General features: G+C 58.9%; 1 protein-coding gene across 1 annotated transcript; it reads left to right on the top strand.

The window, feature by feature from the left end:
• The first annotated feature begins 3,473 nt into the window (after window positions 1-3,473).
• HS3ST2 (heparan sulfate-glucosamine 3-sulfotransferase 2) lies at window positions 3,474-17,327 on the top strand. Its single transcript, XM_074158442.1, has 2 exons — window positions 3,474-3,961; window positions 16,709-17,327. The coding sequence occupies exons 1-2, from the start codon at window positions 3,474-3,476 to the stop codon at window positions 17,325-17,327; spliced, it is 1,107 nt and encodes a 368-aa protein (XP_074014543.1).
• The last annotated feature ends 1,395 nt before the right edge of the window (window positions 17,328-18,722 follow it).

Genomic DNA, 18,722 nt, shown 5'->3' with positions numbered 1-18,722 from the left:
TCTGCCTACAACCTGAAGACTTCAAGGGTAGAATATCACCTTTAATCTTATTTGCTATTTCCAGTATGCATTTTATTGCTTCCCTTTTTTTTTTTTCTATAGGTTTCATGTGCTCCTGCCACAGACTTTCTTTGTGTATTTCTGTAATAATCTTCTGATCCCTACAGAAGAGTTTCTACAGCCTTCCTCTTTTTGCCTGCCAATCAGCTGCCTCTGCCTGGGATGAGCCCTTGGACTGGGTCCTGCCTGGCAAACCCACTGAGCCAGGAGCCCTCTGCAGCGGTTCTTGCCTCTGTCAGTTCATCGCCCAGGGTGATCACTTTCCTGGGAGGGAAGCAAGACAAGAGTGTTGACGGACAGGGACAAGCTCCAAATTCCTTCTATGGTGTTTGTGTCATGAGTGATGTCTGGCCACAGCCCCTGTGGTCCCATGAGCTGGGCACTGCTCTGTGCAAGGTGGGAAGGGAGGAGCAAGAGAGGTTTCCTGGGGGCATTTGGAGAAACTGTCCTGGGGCAAACCAACATCCAGGACCATGCAATGAGCTGCAACTGGCCTGGGAGTGACAGGACTCTGTGAGGGGCCTTCAGGGTTAATGCCGGGCAAGGCAGTGGGGTCTTGAGCTGCTTGGGTAAATCCCATCCCAAAAGGGAGATTGGAAAGTTTGGGAGAGATGGAGGAAGGATGGGAAAGATCAACTCGGGAAGAGAGCCAGGAACCCAGGAGAGGTGAGGAGGAAAGGGGAGAACCTGTGGGAGCCTGAAAACGGGCTAATGGAGGTGGAGAAAAGAAGGCAAAGGAGAGGAATGTGTAAGGCTGGCAGCAAAATGCAGTGCCAGCTCAGTTCAGGAATGGGTGAAGGAGAAGCAGAAGTGGAGGCAAGAAGGGGAGGCAGGACTTTCTCCAGAGCTCGCAGCAGTGGTTCCCCCAGCCCCCGTGCTGTGAGGTGCTGACTGGTGACACGGGAACCTCCTGCAGGATTTCAAAGGGCTACTTCCTCTCGTGATGCTGGGGCAGCTCCAGCAGAGGCACAGTGCCTGGCTCCCCCCTCCTCCCGCCGCCACAGGGGGATCCCACTCAGGGCTGACTCCTGGGGCTCCTGTTAGCACAGGTGGCAAGGCCAGGAGTGTGCCAAAAGTGCCAGAATGCTGTTGTTTATGTGGAGTGAGGTGTAAACAGCAAAGATGTCATGGAAAAGACATGCCCTGCAAAGATACAAAGACTAAAAGCAAAATTGTCAGCTTTACAAAACATTCCTCCCTTGCACGGAGAGAAACCTGGAGGTGTCTAGGCATCCACACCAGCTTTATTTATCCAGACGCCTCTTAATGTTCATGCTAAAGCAATGTGTTTGCTGCCGAGGCTGGATCACCACATGGAGGTAATAAACCAGCTAAAAATGGAAAAAGCAACTTTTCCACAGATTTATTTTAGCAGTTTGTCATGGAGCGGAACCGAGTGATGGACACCTCCCGCCGCTGGAAGGGGAGCCTGACGATGCCTGACTCCTCAGGTACCCCCACTCCTGTGCTCCAGCCCTGCTATCGCTGCCCAGGCAAGGCAGCATGCCCTAGCAGAGGGGCTGAAGCCCCGTGGGCTCCATCAGTGCCACCTCCCTGCTGGGCGCTGCACCAGCTCATGTGGGGGGCATACCACACATGGTACCAAATGCAAAACCCCTGTGGGTCACTTCAGCATGTCAGGATGATTAGGTTGACCCCGGAGGACTCAGCTCCTGTCCTCCAGTTCCAGAGGTCTCCTGAGCCAGCAGACTCTCTCTTCTTTAAGAAACCATTTTTAAACTCCCAGGGAGGTCCAATCCCACTGCTCCCACACCAATACAGGTAAAAGAGGCTGCAGAGAGCACTGCTTTTCAGTTGTCTTTTCCATCTTTCTTTACATCTGCACCAAGTTCCTGGTGTTAACAAGAGGAAATTTCATCCCCACCCTGGACTGGCTGCCAGGGAGCTTGCAGCATCCTTGTTTGTGATGGGCTGGCACTTTTTGCCTGTCTCTCTCTATTATCATCCTTCTTCCCAAATAACAAGACAAGTAGTTTTTTGCAGCTGAACAAGCTTTCCGAGCTGAGAAAGCAGGGATGGTGACTGTTAATGTTTAAGCAGTGCTGCACACAGGCCTTTGGCTTTAGCATGAGCAACCAAGCAGAAGCCTGGGATGTCAGGGTGCGAGAGGGAAGGAAGCCGTGTCAAGCAGAGGGAGCCAGAGGGGTGGGGATGGAACAACAACCTTCACCCATGTTCTGCAACAGCCTCGTGGTTTTCTTGGGTCAGCCTCCTTGTAGGGCACCACAAACCATACAGGCGAGGCTGAGCGTCCCCAGCCTGGCAGAGAAATTTAATTCTTGCATCTTCTTCAAGCCTTTCCTTCTTGTTTACCGGCGGTACCACGGCGGCCGATGGCTGCTTTTCCTGGCCTTGCTGAGGACAGAACCGTTGCTGCCGTGCGGGGCGGCCCCTCCTGGCTCCCGTCCCCTCCCTCGGAGGAAGCTGGCTGCGGGGCAGAGCGGCTCCGGCACCCGGGAAGGAGCATCCCTAGGGACTGGCAGGGCATGTTGCCTCCCTGCCAGCAGCTACCCAGCCTGCTGCCAGCTGTGCCCCTCCACAGCTCCGAGCCCTGTCTGCCCGGCTCCTGAACCGGTGGCTGCTCACACCCGCTCCGGTGCCGGTTCGCGTTCTCGGCCTGGGGGCTGTGCGGCTGCGGGGGACACCGCTCCCGGCCCGCCTGTCCCAGCCCGGGCTGCGGGGGCAGACGCGGGTGCCCCCGGTCCCGCACCGCTGCTCTGGGTAGCTGAGGACTCGCTGCGGGTTCAGAACTGTCTGCAGGACCGGGGGGGACAGCGGGAGCCTTCATCCCTGTCCTCCAGCCCCCAGGGGCACGGCGGAGCCCGGGGGACCGGCCGGGGCGGGGCTGGGCGGGAGGCTCGCACCGGGGCCGCTCCCGGGCCGGGCTGAGCAGACCCGGGCACCGCGGGGGAGCGAGGCCAGCCCCAGCCCCGTAGCAGCCCCAGCCCGGGCGGGGGGGATCGGTGCTGCAGGTACCGGCGGCCCGGCCCGGCCCGGGGGAGGCTGCGGCCGCCGAGCGATCGCGGGGGCTCCGGGAGGAGCTGACGTCAGGCGGCCCCTTAAATAGCAGCGCAGCCGCCTCTGCCCCGGCACTTCCCGCGGAGGCGAGAGCCGGAGCCGTTGCCGTCCGAGCGCCGCACCGAGCCGAGCCGCGCCGCGCCCACCGGGGATGGGAGCCGCGGCGGCGGGGCCGCGGGCGCGCAGGGGCCGGGGCGGCGGGCGCAACCCCCCGGGGCGGCCCGGCCGCGCCGCCGCGTAGCCGCGGGATATGCCGGAGCGGCCGCGCAGGGTGCGGGGCGCCGCCGCCGCGGGACCCCGGGGGCAGCGGCGGGCCCCGCCGAGCCGCGCCGGGCCGGGCCGCGCCATGCCCGGCGGCGCGGCCCCATGGAGCCATGGCGCATAGGGCGCCGAGCGGGCGGGCCCCGGCTGCGGCTCCGGCTCCGTCCCGGCGGCTGGCCCGGAGGGTCCTCGTCCTCTTCACGCTGTCGCTCTCCTGCTCCTACCTCTGCTACAGCCTCCTCTGCTGCTGCGGCGGCCCCGCCGCGCCCCGCTCCCGCTGCCCGCCCGCCCGCAGCGCCGCCGCCGCCAAGAAACTTCTGCAGAAGTCGCGGCCGTGCGGGCGGCCGCCCCCCGCCGAGCCCCCGGGCAGCGACGCGCCCGCCCGCCGCCCGCGGGAGCCCCCCGCCCCGCCGGCCGGTAGCCCCCCGGGGCCGGCTCGCCCGGGAACCAAGCGCCTGCCGCAGGCCATCGTGGTGGGCGTCAAGAAGGGCGGCACCCGCGCCGTGCTGGAGTTCATCCGGGTGCACCCCGACGTGCGAGCCCTGGGCACCGAGCCCCACTTCTTCGACAGGAACTACGACCGCGGGCTGGAGTGGTACAGGTGAGGGCGACGCCGCGGGACCGGCCCCCGCACGCCCGGGGACCCCCGGCCCTGCCCGGCCGGCGGGAGCGCCATCACCCCCCACCGGTCCTTACTGCCCTCTCTCCTCCCGGCTCTCTGGGTGGCCGGGTCGGGTCTCGGCCGGTGCCGCCGCGTCCCTCGGCGCACCAGCGGGCGGGAGCGGGCGGTCCGGTCCGCACGGGCGGGCGGCCTTGGGAATCCGGCGGAGCCTTTCGCCCGGCCGCACTCGGGGAGTTTCCCCCCTCCTCCTGCAGTGCCCAGCGGGGCCGGGACCGGGCTGACTCCGGGCAGGGCAGCCGTGCCCCAGCCCTGCGCGGTTCGTCCCCTCCCGGGCGTGGGAAATGGCTGCTGGAGGCAGGGCAGCGCTGCGGCTGCAACCGCCCGAGCCCCAGCCCTGCCGGGAACCGGCGCCGGGACAATAACAGGTTTCCCATCCCGTCTGAGGAAACACTCGCCTGCGTGATAGGGCCTTCAAAACACGAGTGAATGACTAGCCCACGGGACGGCATGGCAGCCCTCCCTGCAGCCTCACTCAGTGTGCCTCAGCACCCTTCTGCCATGGGGTTTTATCTCTGGCTGTGTGAGAGAGACAGCCCGTGTCCTCTGCCGTCTTGTCTCTCTGAACTCAGATAAATGTGGGACTGTCTGAGAACTCTAATAATTTGCAGAGAACAGCGAGCGCGTCTCCAGCCGGAGATGGTGTGATTTTAATTTCAGTAAAGGCTTTTGTGAGCAACTCGGGGGTGCCCACAGAGAAGCAGGGAGGACTGCGTGTGAGCAGGTCACAGCGCCCGTGGGCTCATCCCCTGCCTGTGGCCCTGCACTCGGTGCTGCAGGCAGTTCACCCCCTGATCCCCACGGTGCCTGACCCGGTTGTTCGCTGTGCCGTTGTGGAGCGCTGCAGGAGCTCTGGGCTGATCTCAGGCAGGGCCACGGTGCTCGTGCTGGGCATCAGCCTCGGAAGGCAGAGGAGGGCTCGGTCCAGCCCCAGGTGCCTGTGAGCTCGAGCAGAGGGAAGGACATCTGGTGCAGTCAGTGTGTCGGAGCATTGTGGTGGGTGGTAGGAGGCAGCCCATGGGGCCACGCACCCAGCTTGCTTGCCCCTCTGTCTCAGCAGCAGTTTCCCGGTGGAATGCCCCCTGTTCCAGAGCAGGGCAAGCACATCAGCTGCCAAGCAGGTCAGGCGGCCCCATGACATGGTGTTCGCCCCCAGCTCTGCTGGGGTCCTGGTTTGTCTCCTTGCTGGGCAGACGAGTCATGCCTGTGGTGTGAGGATGCTGGTTTCTGACTGTGAGCAGGTCAGAGCTGCTCTGAGCAGCACCTGCCTGCTGTGCACTGGGCTGGTGCTCTGGCCCTTGTAGCTGGCACTGGTGTCCATGCTCAGGCACTGCCCGGAGAGGGCATGTTTGCAGATGTAGGCAAGTTGGCTGCCCTGTGTAGTACTTGGGTCACAGCAGACTCTGCAGCCAGGAATGTTCATCTCCTTTTGCAGTGGTACTGGTGGCAGATGACAAGAGAGCCAGGACAGGCACTGGTGGAGCTTACTTGCCATTTCCCTGTCCTAAGGCTGTCCTGCAGCATGCCCAGTTCCCGCCACCTTTGGAGAGCGGACACAGCAGTGTCCTTTGCCTGCTCTAGCCCCTTGGCAGGTCTGTCTTACCCCACATGCTTCCTTCCCTGACATCAGACACTGTCACCTGTCTTACATCACCTAAAAGCAGAGAGCTGGGAGCAGCCCTGCAATACAAGCGTGTAAGGACAGGAGCAGCAGTGATTTGATAAAGGGCGTTCAGAGTAGCAGGCGGGTGATGGAGCAGGACACAGGTCCTGGCTGAGCCCCATGCTCAGGGCCTGGCTAGGAAGTGGCTCCCCCCATCCTGAGCTGGGGGCTCCCCCACGCAGTCCTTGGCCCTGCCAGCACTTCAGGCTCTTGTGCGTCCCATGTGCGGGGTCACTGTGGGGAACCCGGGGCTGGGAGCCCCGCAGGCAGTGCAGGACTGAACCTCGTGGTGCTGCTTCTGCAGAAGTGCTCATGGCTCCTCGCAGGAGGCCTGGGGCCACAGAGCCCAACCAGGGCAGTGCTTACCAGTGCCTGGTCTGAAGGGAAGGGGCTGGGGGCTGGGACAGACCCTGCCTGGGGCACATAAGGGCAGCTATGGCACCCCATGTGGTACTGGTCCAGGAGGTGGGAGCTGCGTCCCCCTCCCACACACACTTTGGCACCGAGGGGCTGCAGGAGTGAGCACAGAGCAGCCAATCTACTGCCTGGAGCCATGGTTCAGCCTGGGATCCTCCGTGTGAAGGGACTCTCCATGACCAGGAGGGACACAGCCTGTGACAGTGAGCGGCAGTGGTGACGGGCAGCTGCTGAGCGAGGCAGGGGCAGTGATGGGAGCATGGCCGGGTGAGCAGCATGCTGCCTGGGGCCTGGCTTTGTGTCTGGATCGATGGAGAGATCACGCCGGAGCAGCGGAACCTCCAAATTAGTTCAGCTAAAACAATTAAATGACACTTCCCTGGTTTTATTACTTTTTTTTTTTTTAACCTCACAAATGTGCCAGAACTTAAGCACAGAGGCTGCTAATGTATAAAACGTGGAATTGATTTTCCTCCTTGCAAGTGGAGCAATTAAATGTGGAGCAGGTCTAACCCGCAGCACAATGAGCTCCTGTTGCTGTGCCAAGAGGCCGGGGAGCAGGAGAGCAGGGTCCTGCCGCCAGCTGTGTCCCAGGGAAGGGCAGAGCTGACACCACGAACCTCTGGCTGGGAAGGGCTGCCCCACCAGGACCCCAGGATGGGGAGGCTGCTCCTGGCCAGTCCTGGAGACTGTCCCCAGCTGCCAGCCAGGGAAAGGTGATGCTCACATGCTTGGGGAGCACTGCGGTGCCGTGGGGATCTCTGCAGGTAGCCTGGAACACAGACCCCTTGGAAAGGCAAAGACTTTCCCCATGTGAGCAGAGACTTTGCCTGCAGGAGCCCCTGACCGCTGCGACAGCTGAGTGCCCAGTCTGGCTCCATCCTTCCGATTTCATGCCCCAGTGGGGAGCTGAGAAGAGGGACCAAGTAGGTCTTCAGTGCGGTTGAGAACAGCATGAGAGTTGAGCCCCTCTGACGGTCTGAAAACATCAGCTCCTGCTTTTCTGCATTTTCCCCTGCCCTGGAGTTGGTCTGACATGGAGATGGCAGAACCAGCGCCAGCAGGAGGGGACATCTTCTGATCCGCCTGTCCTTGCCGTCTCCAAATGTCGTGCTTGCTCACAGCTGCTGTTTTCATGGTGCCTCCTGTCTTAGCTCCTGCCACCGCCCGGGGCAGCCTTGGCTCCCTCTGCTCTGGGAGGCGGCACGCTGGGCACAGCCAGACCCCTCTGCTTTCCCCTGCACCAGACCACCACCCAGGAGCTGCCTGCCCACTGACTTCAGGCCCAAAACACCCGTGCCGTTTCCAGTTCCCATCAGCCTCTCCAATCCACCTCATTAGCTACAGATACACTACAGGAAAGATATTTTTAGCAAGATCTGTTTTAAGACAACTGAAACCAAACAGCCAGCTACTGGGGAATATCGATTCATTACCAATCCTGGACTAAATGTTCAATACAGAGCTTTTTTCCTGCTGCAGGTAGTGCGTGCCAATAACCTTCAATATTTTCCAGAACACAAGGAAGACAGTGTCATTTAATTTGCAGTTAACTTTGAGCAGTGACTCTAATTACAGCATCTTGGGGTGCAGTTTCCCTCCCTAGGATTCCGGAATAACCCTGTCAGATGTTCCAGCATTATTTTCACAGAGAGGGGCTTTTCCTGGCAGGTTTTGCAGCCTGAGCCCGGCTCCTGCCCGGCAGGCTCCACTGCACCTCTGTCTGTAGGAGCCAAGCCAGGAGACAGGCGCTGGCACAGGGGAGAGCCTGGTCTGGCTCCCTCATGGATCCACCTGACTGAATCCTGACCCAGGGATGGCACTTGAGCCAAGCCTGGGCTTCCCCATGTGCTGGTGCGACAAGTCCTTGGGGGCACCCGCGCTGCTGGGGCTCTGCCCTGCGCTGCCTTTAGTTTTGGGGTGCTCCTGAGGCTGCAGCAGCAGAAGGGGCACTGCTGGCCTCTGAGCAGTGGGCACTGTGGCTACCTCGGGAGAGCAGCCGGGAAGCATCACTGCCATCCCGGCATCCCTATGCCTGCAGGAGGGAGAGGAGGGAGCGGGCAAACCCAGCTCCTGCATTCCACCTCACTAATTGCTCCCTGCTAATGGCCAGGTTGGCTCACACACAAATGGGAGCCCATTAGGCTTTGCCCAACGACAGGGGCTGTTTTGTGGGCTTGACTGACAGTGCATTTTGCTAAAGTTGATTAGTAAGAAGAGAGGAAGGCAGCAAGCTTCAAGGATGCTTTGAAATTTCCTTGACTTCAGAGAGCGTCTGGGCTCTGAGGAATGGGTACGAAACCTCCGGCAGAGACTTCTGTGTGAGGAGCTGCCCTGCAGGCAGCATGTTCCCTGGTCGCTGCCTTGCCTACATCTGCCTGTGGGCAGTGGTCCTCCTCTGGGTGGTCCCGGGTGCTGCGGAGACCCTTGCTCAGGCCCTGGGAGGGCATCCACTGCCAAGGCGCTGGGAGAAATGCAGGAAGGTAAATTCACACAGGGCGCCAGGCCTTCAATATTAATGATGCATGTTCTTGCTCTATCTTCCGTGACCTTGTTTGTAAACGCTGCAATTTGTTCTAACCTTCGCTTTGGTAGCACGAAATCCAGCTCATAACCTGGCATGGCTGTGGGCACGGATGCTCCATGAAGCTGAAAAGTGAAGGATGCCAGTCCTTGGTGACTTCGGTGTCCATCGAGGTGCAGTCTATGGTATCTGCCACACAATGTGTGCTCCGGGGATGGCTAGGGCTGGTGTTTGTGTGCTAATCACTGCCACGGGGCTGGGAGCAGGGACCAGATCAGGCTCCTGGGGCAGGCGGTGCCTGAGACCCTCTGGCAGGACAGCAGCCACCCAGGCATGGGTCCAGCGGCACCCAGCATTTGTGGCTGGAGATGGGTGTCTGCAGCCCTGGATCCTCCACATGATGCCCGTGTCACACCTGCATCCCTGGCAATAGATGTGTTCGATGTGGCTGGAGTCACCCTTTGCCAGCCCTGGTGTGTGACATGGGGCCTGTGGGACCCATCGCTGGGTCGGTGTGATTTGTTGGTGGTGCCAGCACGTTGTCCCATCCCTTTGCACACTCCCAAGCACTGAAAGATCACCAAGTGGGCAACATACCTCTGACACCAGGTTTTAACTAGGGAGTCACTGCAGCTGGGGCATAGTATGTGATTTTTTTTAAATGAATATTCATTTTTTAAAGTTTCACCTGCGGAAGGAGTTGCCCTGGAAATGGGAGAGGGGGAGACTCCAGCCTTTCTCCATGAGCCATGGGACCTCACTCAGCGGCTGGGCTCGTGCTGGGGGTCTGCCTGCCTCTACGCAGTGGTAGTGGCAGGGATGGTGAGCTGGGTTTCACGAGCACTATGCTGGGAAGCCCTCACCTCCCACTGGTTCCTGGCTTTGGCTTTGCCGGACCCTCAGTTGGTGCTGGACAGTTGTTTAGGAAGGTGGGAGTTACACATCAGCTTGTGTGCGTGAAGGACGTGGGCAGTGTGCCCTTTGGAAGAGATTTTGTTGACTTTAAGGACACTGCAAATCTCTGGAGCATTTAAATGATTAAAAATGAATCAGCAACAAAGTTAATTACTGTGTTCACACTGCTTTTATGCATTGAAATGTCCCTCATTAGCTGCCTGTGAGCACTGGTGTAAATTCTTTGAACACAAACATTTATTGAAGGCAGCCGATCCATCATTAAATCTGAGGCTGCCTCAGTGCGGGGTGGTGGCAGCGGGGACAAGGGGCCGGGCCAGGCACAGTTGCTTGGGGTGGCATTTCCCCGGGGCAGACGCGGTGCATCCCTCTTGAACCGTGCGGGTTTGGAGGATGCAGCGAGTGTCCCCCTTGCTCAGCATTGCAGGAGCCCTGTTCCCAGGGCCAGCCCCCTCCCCGACCCCATTATTGTCATTCCACCAGCCTTAGCGGGGCAGGGGAGGGGACATGGCAGCAGGACTGGGGGATTCCTGTTTGGCTGTGAACCCCTCTCAGTGGTCTTTCACTGCGAAGCAGCAGCTGTGCAGCTCTCAGCTGGGGCGTCCCTGTGTCCTAGACGTCCGCTGCAATGTCACCCAGCCAGGGAGAGTTTTTTATCTTCCTCACACCTCGGTTTCTCGTGTGCTTGACCCAGTTTTGCTTAAATCTCCAAGTAGCTTTGCTTGAGCTTTAATCTGCTGACACCGTCCGCAGTCCTGCTGAGCCCAGTGCTGGGCTACCAGGTGAGAGCTGGTGGCGGCTGTTGGCTCTGTGCTCCCGTGGCATGGCACAGGAGCTCGGGGCTGGGTGCTGACTCCCGAGCAGGAGCCGGCTCCACTCTGCTGTTGCCGGTGGGATTCACCTGGTGCCTTTCCCTGCTCCAGCTGGGACAGTGTGGTGGGCAGCCCTCCAGCACAGCTCCGGGGGCGGATAAGGGGCAGGCTGTGGTGTGGGGAGGGGACCTGCCACTAGGTCATGGTGGAGCAGTCCCACAGGACCATCCCAATGCCAGTTTGTGCTCATGGAAGAGTTTCTGTGCTCATCTCCAACACATCGAGCTGCAGCTGGAGATGCGCTCACAGCCCACCCTTCTCCCAGCTCCACGGTGCCTCACAGGGCAGTGACCATCGCTGCTGCCAACCACCCTGTGAGCCCCAGCCGGTCCAGCCCCACCAGGAAGGTGGCAAGCGAGTGCTCGCTTATGCTGGAGGATTTTGGCTCCCAGCCTGGCGGGGTCCCCTCTCCCCACATGCATCTCCTGAGCCTGCGACGTCAGCTGGAAGAGAGAAAGCGCACAACCCTCGTCACAAGAGCCAGCACTTGGGATTTTTTGCCAAATTAAACAGTTTGTTTTCATGTCGATGAGTGGATGGAGTCCAGGATTACGCAGACGTCAGTCTCTGGCCTCTGAGGAGAGCCTGGGATGCGCCCGCCACGTTCTCGCACACAGCGAGCTGCAGCAGGCAAATATTTACCCGGGAGCTGCCCGCTCTCCTCCGCACTCCACAAGCTGGATGGAGCGGCCAGTGCTGTAACGGGATTATCGGATGGGCGCTTTCCCCACGCACGCTTATCTACAATATCTCAATCATCTGATGAATTTTTGTACAAATTCCTCCCTGGGAGAGTGTTTCACGCATGTTTGACATCAAAGCGGCGCAGCCAGCGAGGGAGCGCATGTTTCTTTAATGTGGGAGTGTTGTAGGGGCTGCGGGCTGCCCGAAGGCAGATTATAAAAAAATTAATAATTCAGGTCTAGGAAAGGTGCTGGTGAGAAGTTAACTCCTTCAAGGTGAGGTGCTGCCTTCGCACCAGCACAGCCGTATGGGGCCATGGGGGCTGCCCAAGGACGTGCTGGCTCCCAGGCGCTGTGGGGCACAGCAATGCCAGCTCGGCCACATCAGGGGCCAGCAGCTCTCCTGGGGCCGTGCCAGCAACTGGATGTACCCCACGTGTATCCCTGCTCCAGTAATGTGGGCAAACGCAACCTCTAAATCTGCAGGTTGGAAGGGAGCGTTAATGCCCATATCAAATGGCACTGAAGGGCTTTAAGAAGTTAGTAACTGTAATGAAAGTCATCTCTAATTCAAGAGGAATTAATGCTGTCTCTCCAGCCAGAGTAATGCGTTGAGTGGGGGATTTGGCTGGGGCTGGGGCCACCCCCTGCTCCTCCCATTATGCCCAGCAAGTCCTGCTGTGTGGGAGCCCCTGGCCCTGGGTGAGTGTTTGTAGGGGCACCATCGAGCACATGTGCCTGCAGCCCCAGACTGATGGGCTGTGATGCCCCCAGTAATTAAATGCCTCTGTTGGTCAGAGCATTGGCCTTCTTGGCAAGAACAATGAAGCAAATAAAGTGGGAAGCCTATGGCTGCTGAACGGCATCTGCAGGGAATAAGGTGTGAACTGCATCCCACCCTTTCTGCTAGAAGAGCTTCTGACGCCTCCCACCGAGACTTGTCCCTCCTTGGGGACCCCTCCTGCGTGTCCCAAGGCTGTGTCTGCCGTCTCACAGCTGCAGATAGATGGGGGCAGCAGCTCTTGCCTGGGCAGAGAGCCTGGGCTGGGGTAAAGCACAGCATCCTCTGCAGAGAGCAGCAGGGCTGGGGCTCTGCTGGGCATGTTCGGGACCCTCCCTTGGGGTTTTCTCCCCCAGGCAGTCGGAGAGAGCCAGGTTCAGGCCAGGGAGAGCCTGCTCTGCTCTCCAGCCCATGCCATTGCTGCGAGGCTGGAGTTTGCTCCACTACGTCCTTAATGATTTCTGTGCAGAGCTGCCCTGGTATTCGCTCAGCATCAGCGTTTTTGACCTCATCCATTTTTGCCACATCGCAGATTCCCATCACCAGGATGCACTGCTGCATGGAGAAAGCCTCAGTGTTTCTCCAGCCTGGCTGTGCTGATGGGGAGAGCACTGGCAGCGGCTGGTGTGACACCAGTGTCGGCAGTGCTGTCACACTGTGGAGAAGGCTGGAGCCGAGGGGAGCAGTCTCACGCTGCCCTCCCAGACCACCAAAACCACTCCCCGCCCCTCCTGCGACAAGAGGTGACCACCCAGCTCCACTATCACAGGGGGACCCATTATCTAGCATGGTCATGGTGGAGGCCCCACTGTCCCCTCCCAGCAGCACCATCCTCATCCGTGGCGCTGGAGGAGGTGGCTGACCATCCCTCAGCATCTAGCAGCTCTCCCAAGAATGGCAGGTTGGTGTCTCCCTCTGCACCCAGCGAGTGCTCCAGCCATCCCCTGCTGCTGGTGTTGCCGGTATGTCACCAACACCGTGCTGGCATCAGCTCGGGCACCGCCTGGCAGCAGCTCACTCAGCGTGTGCCGGGAGCTGGTGCCGAGGCCGGCTGGGGATCTTTAGCAGAGTCACAAACGCCCAAGATGGGTCCCTGAAGCAGCAGGAGTGGCTCCTGCCTCAGCCCTGGCCATGTGGCACTGCAAGCTGGCTACCGAGAGCCTTCACACCTAAACATGCGAGTCTTGGGCTTAAAACTATGTGACATGCTATTTGTATGCAAATAACTCTGTGAATGCAGAAGTCCAAAAATATCATTTTAAAGTCAACTGTAATTAAGTTTACAATGCATTTCCCTGCTCTTGCAGCTCTGGGGATCCCGCTGTTAACATAAAGATGAATGCCTGGATGACATTTCTCCCCCTTGCATGGTTTCACTGGTGATTTATTTATCTATTCGGATTGTGTTTTGTTGTCTCAGCAGTCTCTGTTGTTCAGGAGCAGCAAACACTGGGAGTCCATTTAAAAAACAACAACTCTTGTCTCATTTCAGTAATTTACTATGCAGAGATTTTGTGTTTTTCATAATGGATTAGAACCTGTAATTTCATTTTTTGAATACATGGACCTAATAGCTCACGTAATGAAAGTCTAACAAGCCTGAAGATGAGCCATTAATGAAACAGCAGTTTTATGGTTCTCCACCAATATATTGTAATAGTGAATCACTTATAAAGCTGTCCTGCACTGATTTATGATGAAACTTGTTTGTGATACAGAGATACAGCAGTGATGCCTGCCGCTAAATTAGCATTTCCTGACAGTCGTTAAACAATGGGAATCGTAATCTGGATTTATGGGGTTTGAAGCGGAGCAGTGGGAAAGGCCAATTAAGCCATGTCTGTGCTCAGGTACCTCTGTAAAACATCCCTGTTAATTTATGCTAGCTGATTAGTTTGTTCTCTTTCAATGAGGAAGCTGGTCAGGAGCACGTGAGGGTGCGCGGGCTGGCTGCCCTGCTGCCCCAGGACAGGCAGCCCCTGTCTCCTCGCCAAGGGGGCAGTGGCCCAGCAGCTCTGGGGCCATGTGGGGCATGGGGACCACAGCCCTGTGCCAGCAGCAGGGGGGAACGAGGCCAGCCTTGGCCATCATTTCCTGTAGTTCCCCTGCAGCCTGACACAGACCTCTGGGCACATCTCTTTAGTGTCTCTCCATGGGTCTCTCAACTGCTCGTCTGGTCCCCCTGGACCATGGTCTCGTCCCCACATCACCTTCACAGGGAGTATCCCAAGTCCACTGGGGACCCACCACCCTCAACGCATGCTGCTGCCCCTCTGTGATGCCCCGGTTCTTCCATTGTGGTCACCTTGTCATGCAGGAGGCTGTGGGCTGCTGTTGTATCTCCTCCCAGTTAGGCCTTCCATAGGGTTTCTCTCTACAGAGCAAGCTCCAAAGCTGGTGGCTGTGGACCTTGTTTTAGGGACCCTGCAGTGACTGCTGGTTTCCCTGGAGCTGTCTGGTGTCTGTCACCAGGCTCTTGGAAACACTTGTGTTGCAGCATGGCTGTGGTGCGTGTACGGGGTTTAGCCCATGAATAAATCAGTGCCTCGCTCTCGCCAGCTGAGTTGCTGCAGACAGGGTTGCTGATGTTTGCGTTCCCTGATTGCGTTTGTCCTGAGGCCTCGCTGGGTTACCCAGACATCCATAGCTCCCAGTCTATTAACGTGATGTACCAGCTCCTCCCCAGCATCCTTCCCTGCTCCAGCGGGTGAGCACCCGCTGCAGTGCTTCGCCAGGGCATACTCCTCTAGGGAATGTACGTTGTGGGGGACTGAGGGGCTCACAGGGAGCCCCATGAGCTGAGTTAACAACACATCTGCTTACACAGCAGCTGCTGCAGTGGGGTGCTGTGGGGCTGCCAAGGTGCGGATGTGGCTGGAGGGCAGCATCCTCACTGCCCGGTCCCTCTCACCATAAGGTGCTTGCTGTGCACTGAAGCACCTCCCTGGGTCTGTGAGGGGAGCGAGCCGGCTGAGCTTGCCCCTTCCTCTTGGAAGAGCCCTGCTGCACCCCGGGAAAGATGCAGTGGGAGGAGACTGACTCGGGGACACCCCTGCGCCCTGGGGTCCCTGTGGCCGGGTGGCCCACGCGCTCTCGGGCAGCCAGTGTGCTGCTCTGTGCCAGGCGTGTGGGCATCTTGCGTTAAACATGCAGGCTCTGTTTTAGAAAAAAAAAAAAAAACAACAAACCAACAAAAAAACCAAACACTCCTGGGGGCACTTTTCACACTTCCCCATAAAACTGCCCCCAGGCAGTGCCTGACTGTGCCTCTCCGCCTGCATTCTGCTGCACCGCTGAGTCCAAGTCAGTGAGTTTATGAACATGAGAAAAGGACTCGCACTGCAAAGTGGAAAAAAAGTGACAGATGCTTCTGAGCAATGAGTGTAATTGCAATAGGAGGCGCCCTTCCAGCCTGCACCTCTCCTCGAGGGCCTGGGGCAGGAGGAAAGTGGCCCCAAGGCAGGCACCCGACTCACTGTGGCACTGCTGCCAGAGGGCTCCTGTGTGCCCAGAGCTGTTGTGGTGGCAGCTCCCTGCCCGCTCCCTGCCCTCTCCAGCCAGAGGACCCGCGGCGCCATGAATCTGATTGCGATGGATTTGATAGTTTACTCTAGTAATACAAGACCAATTTATAAATCTTTCCATCCCATTAGTTTTTATTTGATTTGGATGTTCACATGTCAAAGCAAATGATTTAATTAGTGCTAAGCTGGGCTGCAGGGATGTTACATTTTCCCCTGGTCTGGTGTTCCCTCCCCAGCCTTGCAGCCTGTGCCAGAAACAGATGGGTGTACGCAGGACACCATCTCAGAGGCTGAGCAAGCCCTGGGAGGGTGGGTGATACCCTCATGGGGGCATGAGCCCCATGTCCCTGGGAAGCCCCTTGCTCGCTGCTCCTGCCAGAGGAGCGGCACAGCACCCAGTGATGAAGCCATCACTCCCCACAGCTTCTCATGGTGGTGGCATCTCACAGCCACCACAGTCCTGCATCCCGGCCCCAGCAGCCTTTGCCATTCCTGGTCACAAGGGTTGCGTGCAGGCAGCACTGGTGTCCTGCCTGTCTCCAGGATGAAGGCAGAAGGACAAGGGGGCTGCCCTGTCTCTGGGTGCCAGAGCCTGGCATGCTCCAGGGCTGGCACCCTTCCTCAGCCCTGGCACAGTGCTCACTGCGGTGCCAGCAGCACAGGGTGCGTGGGAGCCGGGGTGCGCCATAATGCAATTGGGGAGGAGAGATGCCGCGTAATTGCAGTAACTCCGGAAGGAGCCGCTGTAATTTCTTCTGCAAATGGCAACTGGTGTAGGAACGGGGGATGAAAGGCTGAGCACAGGCTCCAGCAGAAATTGTCTGTGCCAGTGACTGGGACGGGTGGCAGGACCTGCTCCCCATCCCAGCTGCAGGCTGAGCTCAGGTGCTTCCCTTAAATTGATAACGACTTTACCATTGAAGGAGACAGAGCAGCCCCAGCTGCCACGCAGCCCCGAGCTCCCCAGTAGTCTGGCTGTGCCCTTGCCCTCCGTCCTGCCTGGCTCTGCCCGCCCCCCCCCAGGAGCTGGGCATCTCTGCTTGCTGCTGTGCCAGCAGGGCGCCAGTGCCCCTGTCCTCTGCATGGGTGTCCCCTGGGGCTGGGACAGACCTGGGAGACAGCCATGGCCAGGGGCCCTCTGCAGCGCTGCAGGAGGGAACTGTGCCTGCCTTGTCCTGCCCTGTCCTGCTGGGTGGGGACACCCCACCGGCCCCACACTGCAGAAATCATCTCCCGGTACTGTGCCTGGCCCGGCTTCTTCCTCACCATCACCTTCTGCTTCACTTGCAGGAGCCTGATGCCACGAACACTTGACAGCCAGATCACCGTGGAGAAGACCCCCAGCTACTTCGTCACCAAGGAGGCACCACGGCGGATCTTCAACATGTCCCGGGACACAAAGTTGATTGTGGTGGTGAGGAACCCGGTCACCCGGGCCATCTCGGACTACACACAGACACTCTCCAAGAAGCCAGACATCCCCACCTTCGAGGGGCTGTCCTTCCGCAACCGCAGCCTGGGACTGGTGGACACGTCCTGGAACGCCATCCGCATTGGGATGTACGCTGTGCACCTGGAGAGCTGGCTCCAGTACTTCCCCCTCTCCCAGATCCACTTTGTCAGTGGGGAAAAGCTGATCACGGACCCAGCCGGGGAGATGGGCAAAGTCCAGGACTTCCTGGGCATCAAACGGGTTATCACGGACAAGCACTTCTACTTCAACAAGACAAAAGGCTTTCCTTGCCTGAAAAAGTCAGAGAGCAGCGGCTTGCCTCGCTGCCTGGGCAAGTCCAAAGGCAGGACTCATGTGCAGATAGACCCTGAGGTGATCGAGCAGCTTCGGGACTTTTATAGACCTTATAATATTAAATTCTATGAAACAGTCGGGCAGGACTTCAGGTGGGAATAAGTGTCTGGGAGCAGAGCTGCGGTGACGTGAGGCTGCAGTCTTCCGTGAGGGCGACCCAGGGAGGCTGGAGCCAGGACCCTCCAGCAAGCCTGTCCTGCCCGGAATCCACGAGCAGAGGCAGGCGAGGATCTTCCCTGGCCCTCAGGGGGCCAGCATGCTCCAGGGCGAGCCAAGACGGGGGAAGACACAGAGTCCTGCCGCAGCCTCTAAGGGATGAGTGCCCAGCAGGCACTGCCCATCCCAGCAGGTCAGCAGTGCCATGGCTTGCTCCATGGGGTCCCATTTACTTATACTGCCACGTGGTCACCGGGGCCACCGTGATGGCCACATCCTGCAGCCTATGCGCAGGCTGCTCCAAGGCACATCCCTCCTCTGTGCCCCAAAGCAAACGGGCACTCCCGGACACCCCTGACTATGGGCAGTGGCCATGGGGCTGTCCCTGTGGGGCCAAGTCCCACCGTGGTGCTGGGGTGGGCAGAGCTCCGGCCGCTCCGCTTTGCCTTTCGTCACTTAAGCGCAGTGTGTAACCATGAGGACAGTGAGATGTATCTGCTTGAAAAAGAAGTCTATGAAAAATGTTGTACTGATATTTTGTCCTGTGAATAAAGCACAGAATCCTGCTGTTACGGGTACTTTAGTGGCACTAGTTTCCTTGTCCAGCATGTGATGCCTTTGTGTAAATAAAAGCGGCTACCACCGGTCCGTATGCATGGGCTTTTCTTAGGGCGAGGCTGGGCAGCCTGTGCTGCACCGCTGCCCCTGCAGCGCTGCCAGGGGCTGTGCAAAGCCCCCCTGTGCCCCTGGGTCAGGCGAGGTGACAGGCATAGGGCTTGGGCAGGACAGCGGATCAGCCCGGCACAGCGAGGAGGGGACCTGTGGCATAGCCCTTCACAGGGGTGATGGCACCACTCGAGAGTGCTGGCGAACCCGGGGGTTAATGCCGCCTCCTGCCAGGTGTGGGGAGAGGGACAGGCTGCATGAGACGCAAGCAGCAGTAATTTATGAGTGAACTTAATGGGCTGTTCTCGAGGAGTCCACAATTACACTGAAATGTCAAGTGCTGCACACTTTGCTAGATGTCCCCCCCTGGCCTGTGCACACCTCCTGCTGCATTAGCCACAGTGGTCTGTTGATTTACCTCCCTGGGGGCTGCAGCTGACCCCAGTGGAGTTGCTGCACCGTGGGCAGGCTGTGCAGGCAGGGACAGGCAGCCCAGACTGTCACGTCCCCTCCTGCCTGCCACAGCTGCATGAAGCGGAGCAGCCGCTGCAGCACCAGCAGCTGCACACTGGGGACGTGTCTCGAGGTGCACAGACCCTCGGGTGCACCAGCCGTGGTCCCCACAGGTCCCTGCAGGAGGGTTCCTGATCTCCACTCTCATCGCCAGCCCAGCTC

The sequence above is a fragment of the Numenius arquata genome, chromosome 14 (assembly GCF_964106895.1).
Source record: "Numenius arquata chromosome 14, bNumArq3.hap1.1, whole genome shotgun sequence".
Lineage (NCBI taxonomy): Eukaryota > Metazoa > Chordata > Aves > Charadriiformes > Scolopacidae > Numenius > Numenius arquata.
The sequence above is the reverse complement of the archived record's forward strand: the minus strand, read 5'-3'. Positions and strand labels throughout refer to the sequence as shown.

Excerpts from the sequence above, each read along its gene's own strand:
- HS3ST2 (XM_074158442.1), top strand. The coding sequence starts at position 3,474 with ATGGCGCATAGGGCGCCGAGCGGGCGGGCCCCGGCTGCGGCTCCGGCT. Across the intron at positions 3,962-16,708 it reads CGCGGGCTGGAGTGGTACAG|GAGCCTGATGCCACGAACAC; the intron begins GTGAGGGCGACG and ends CTTCACTTGCAG.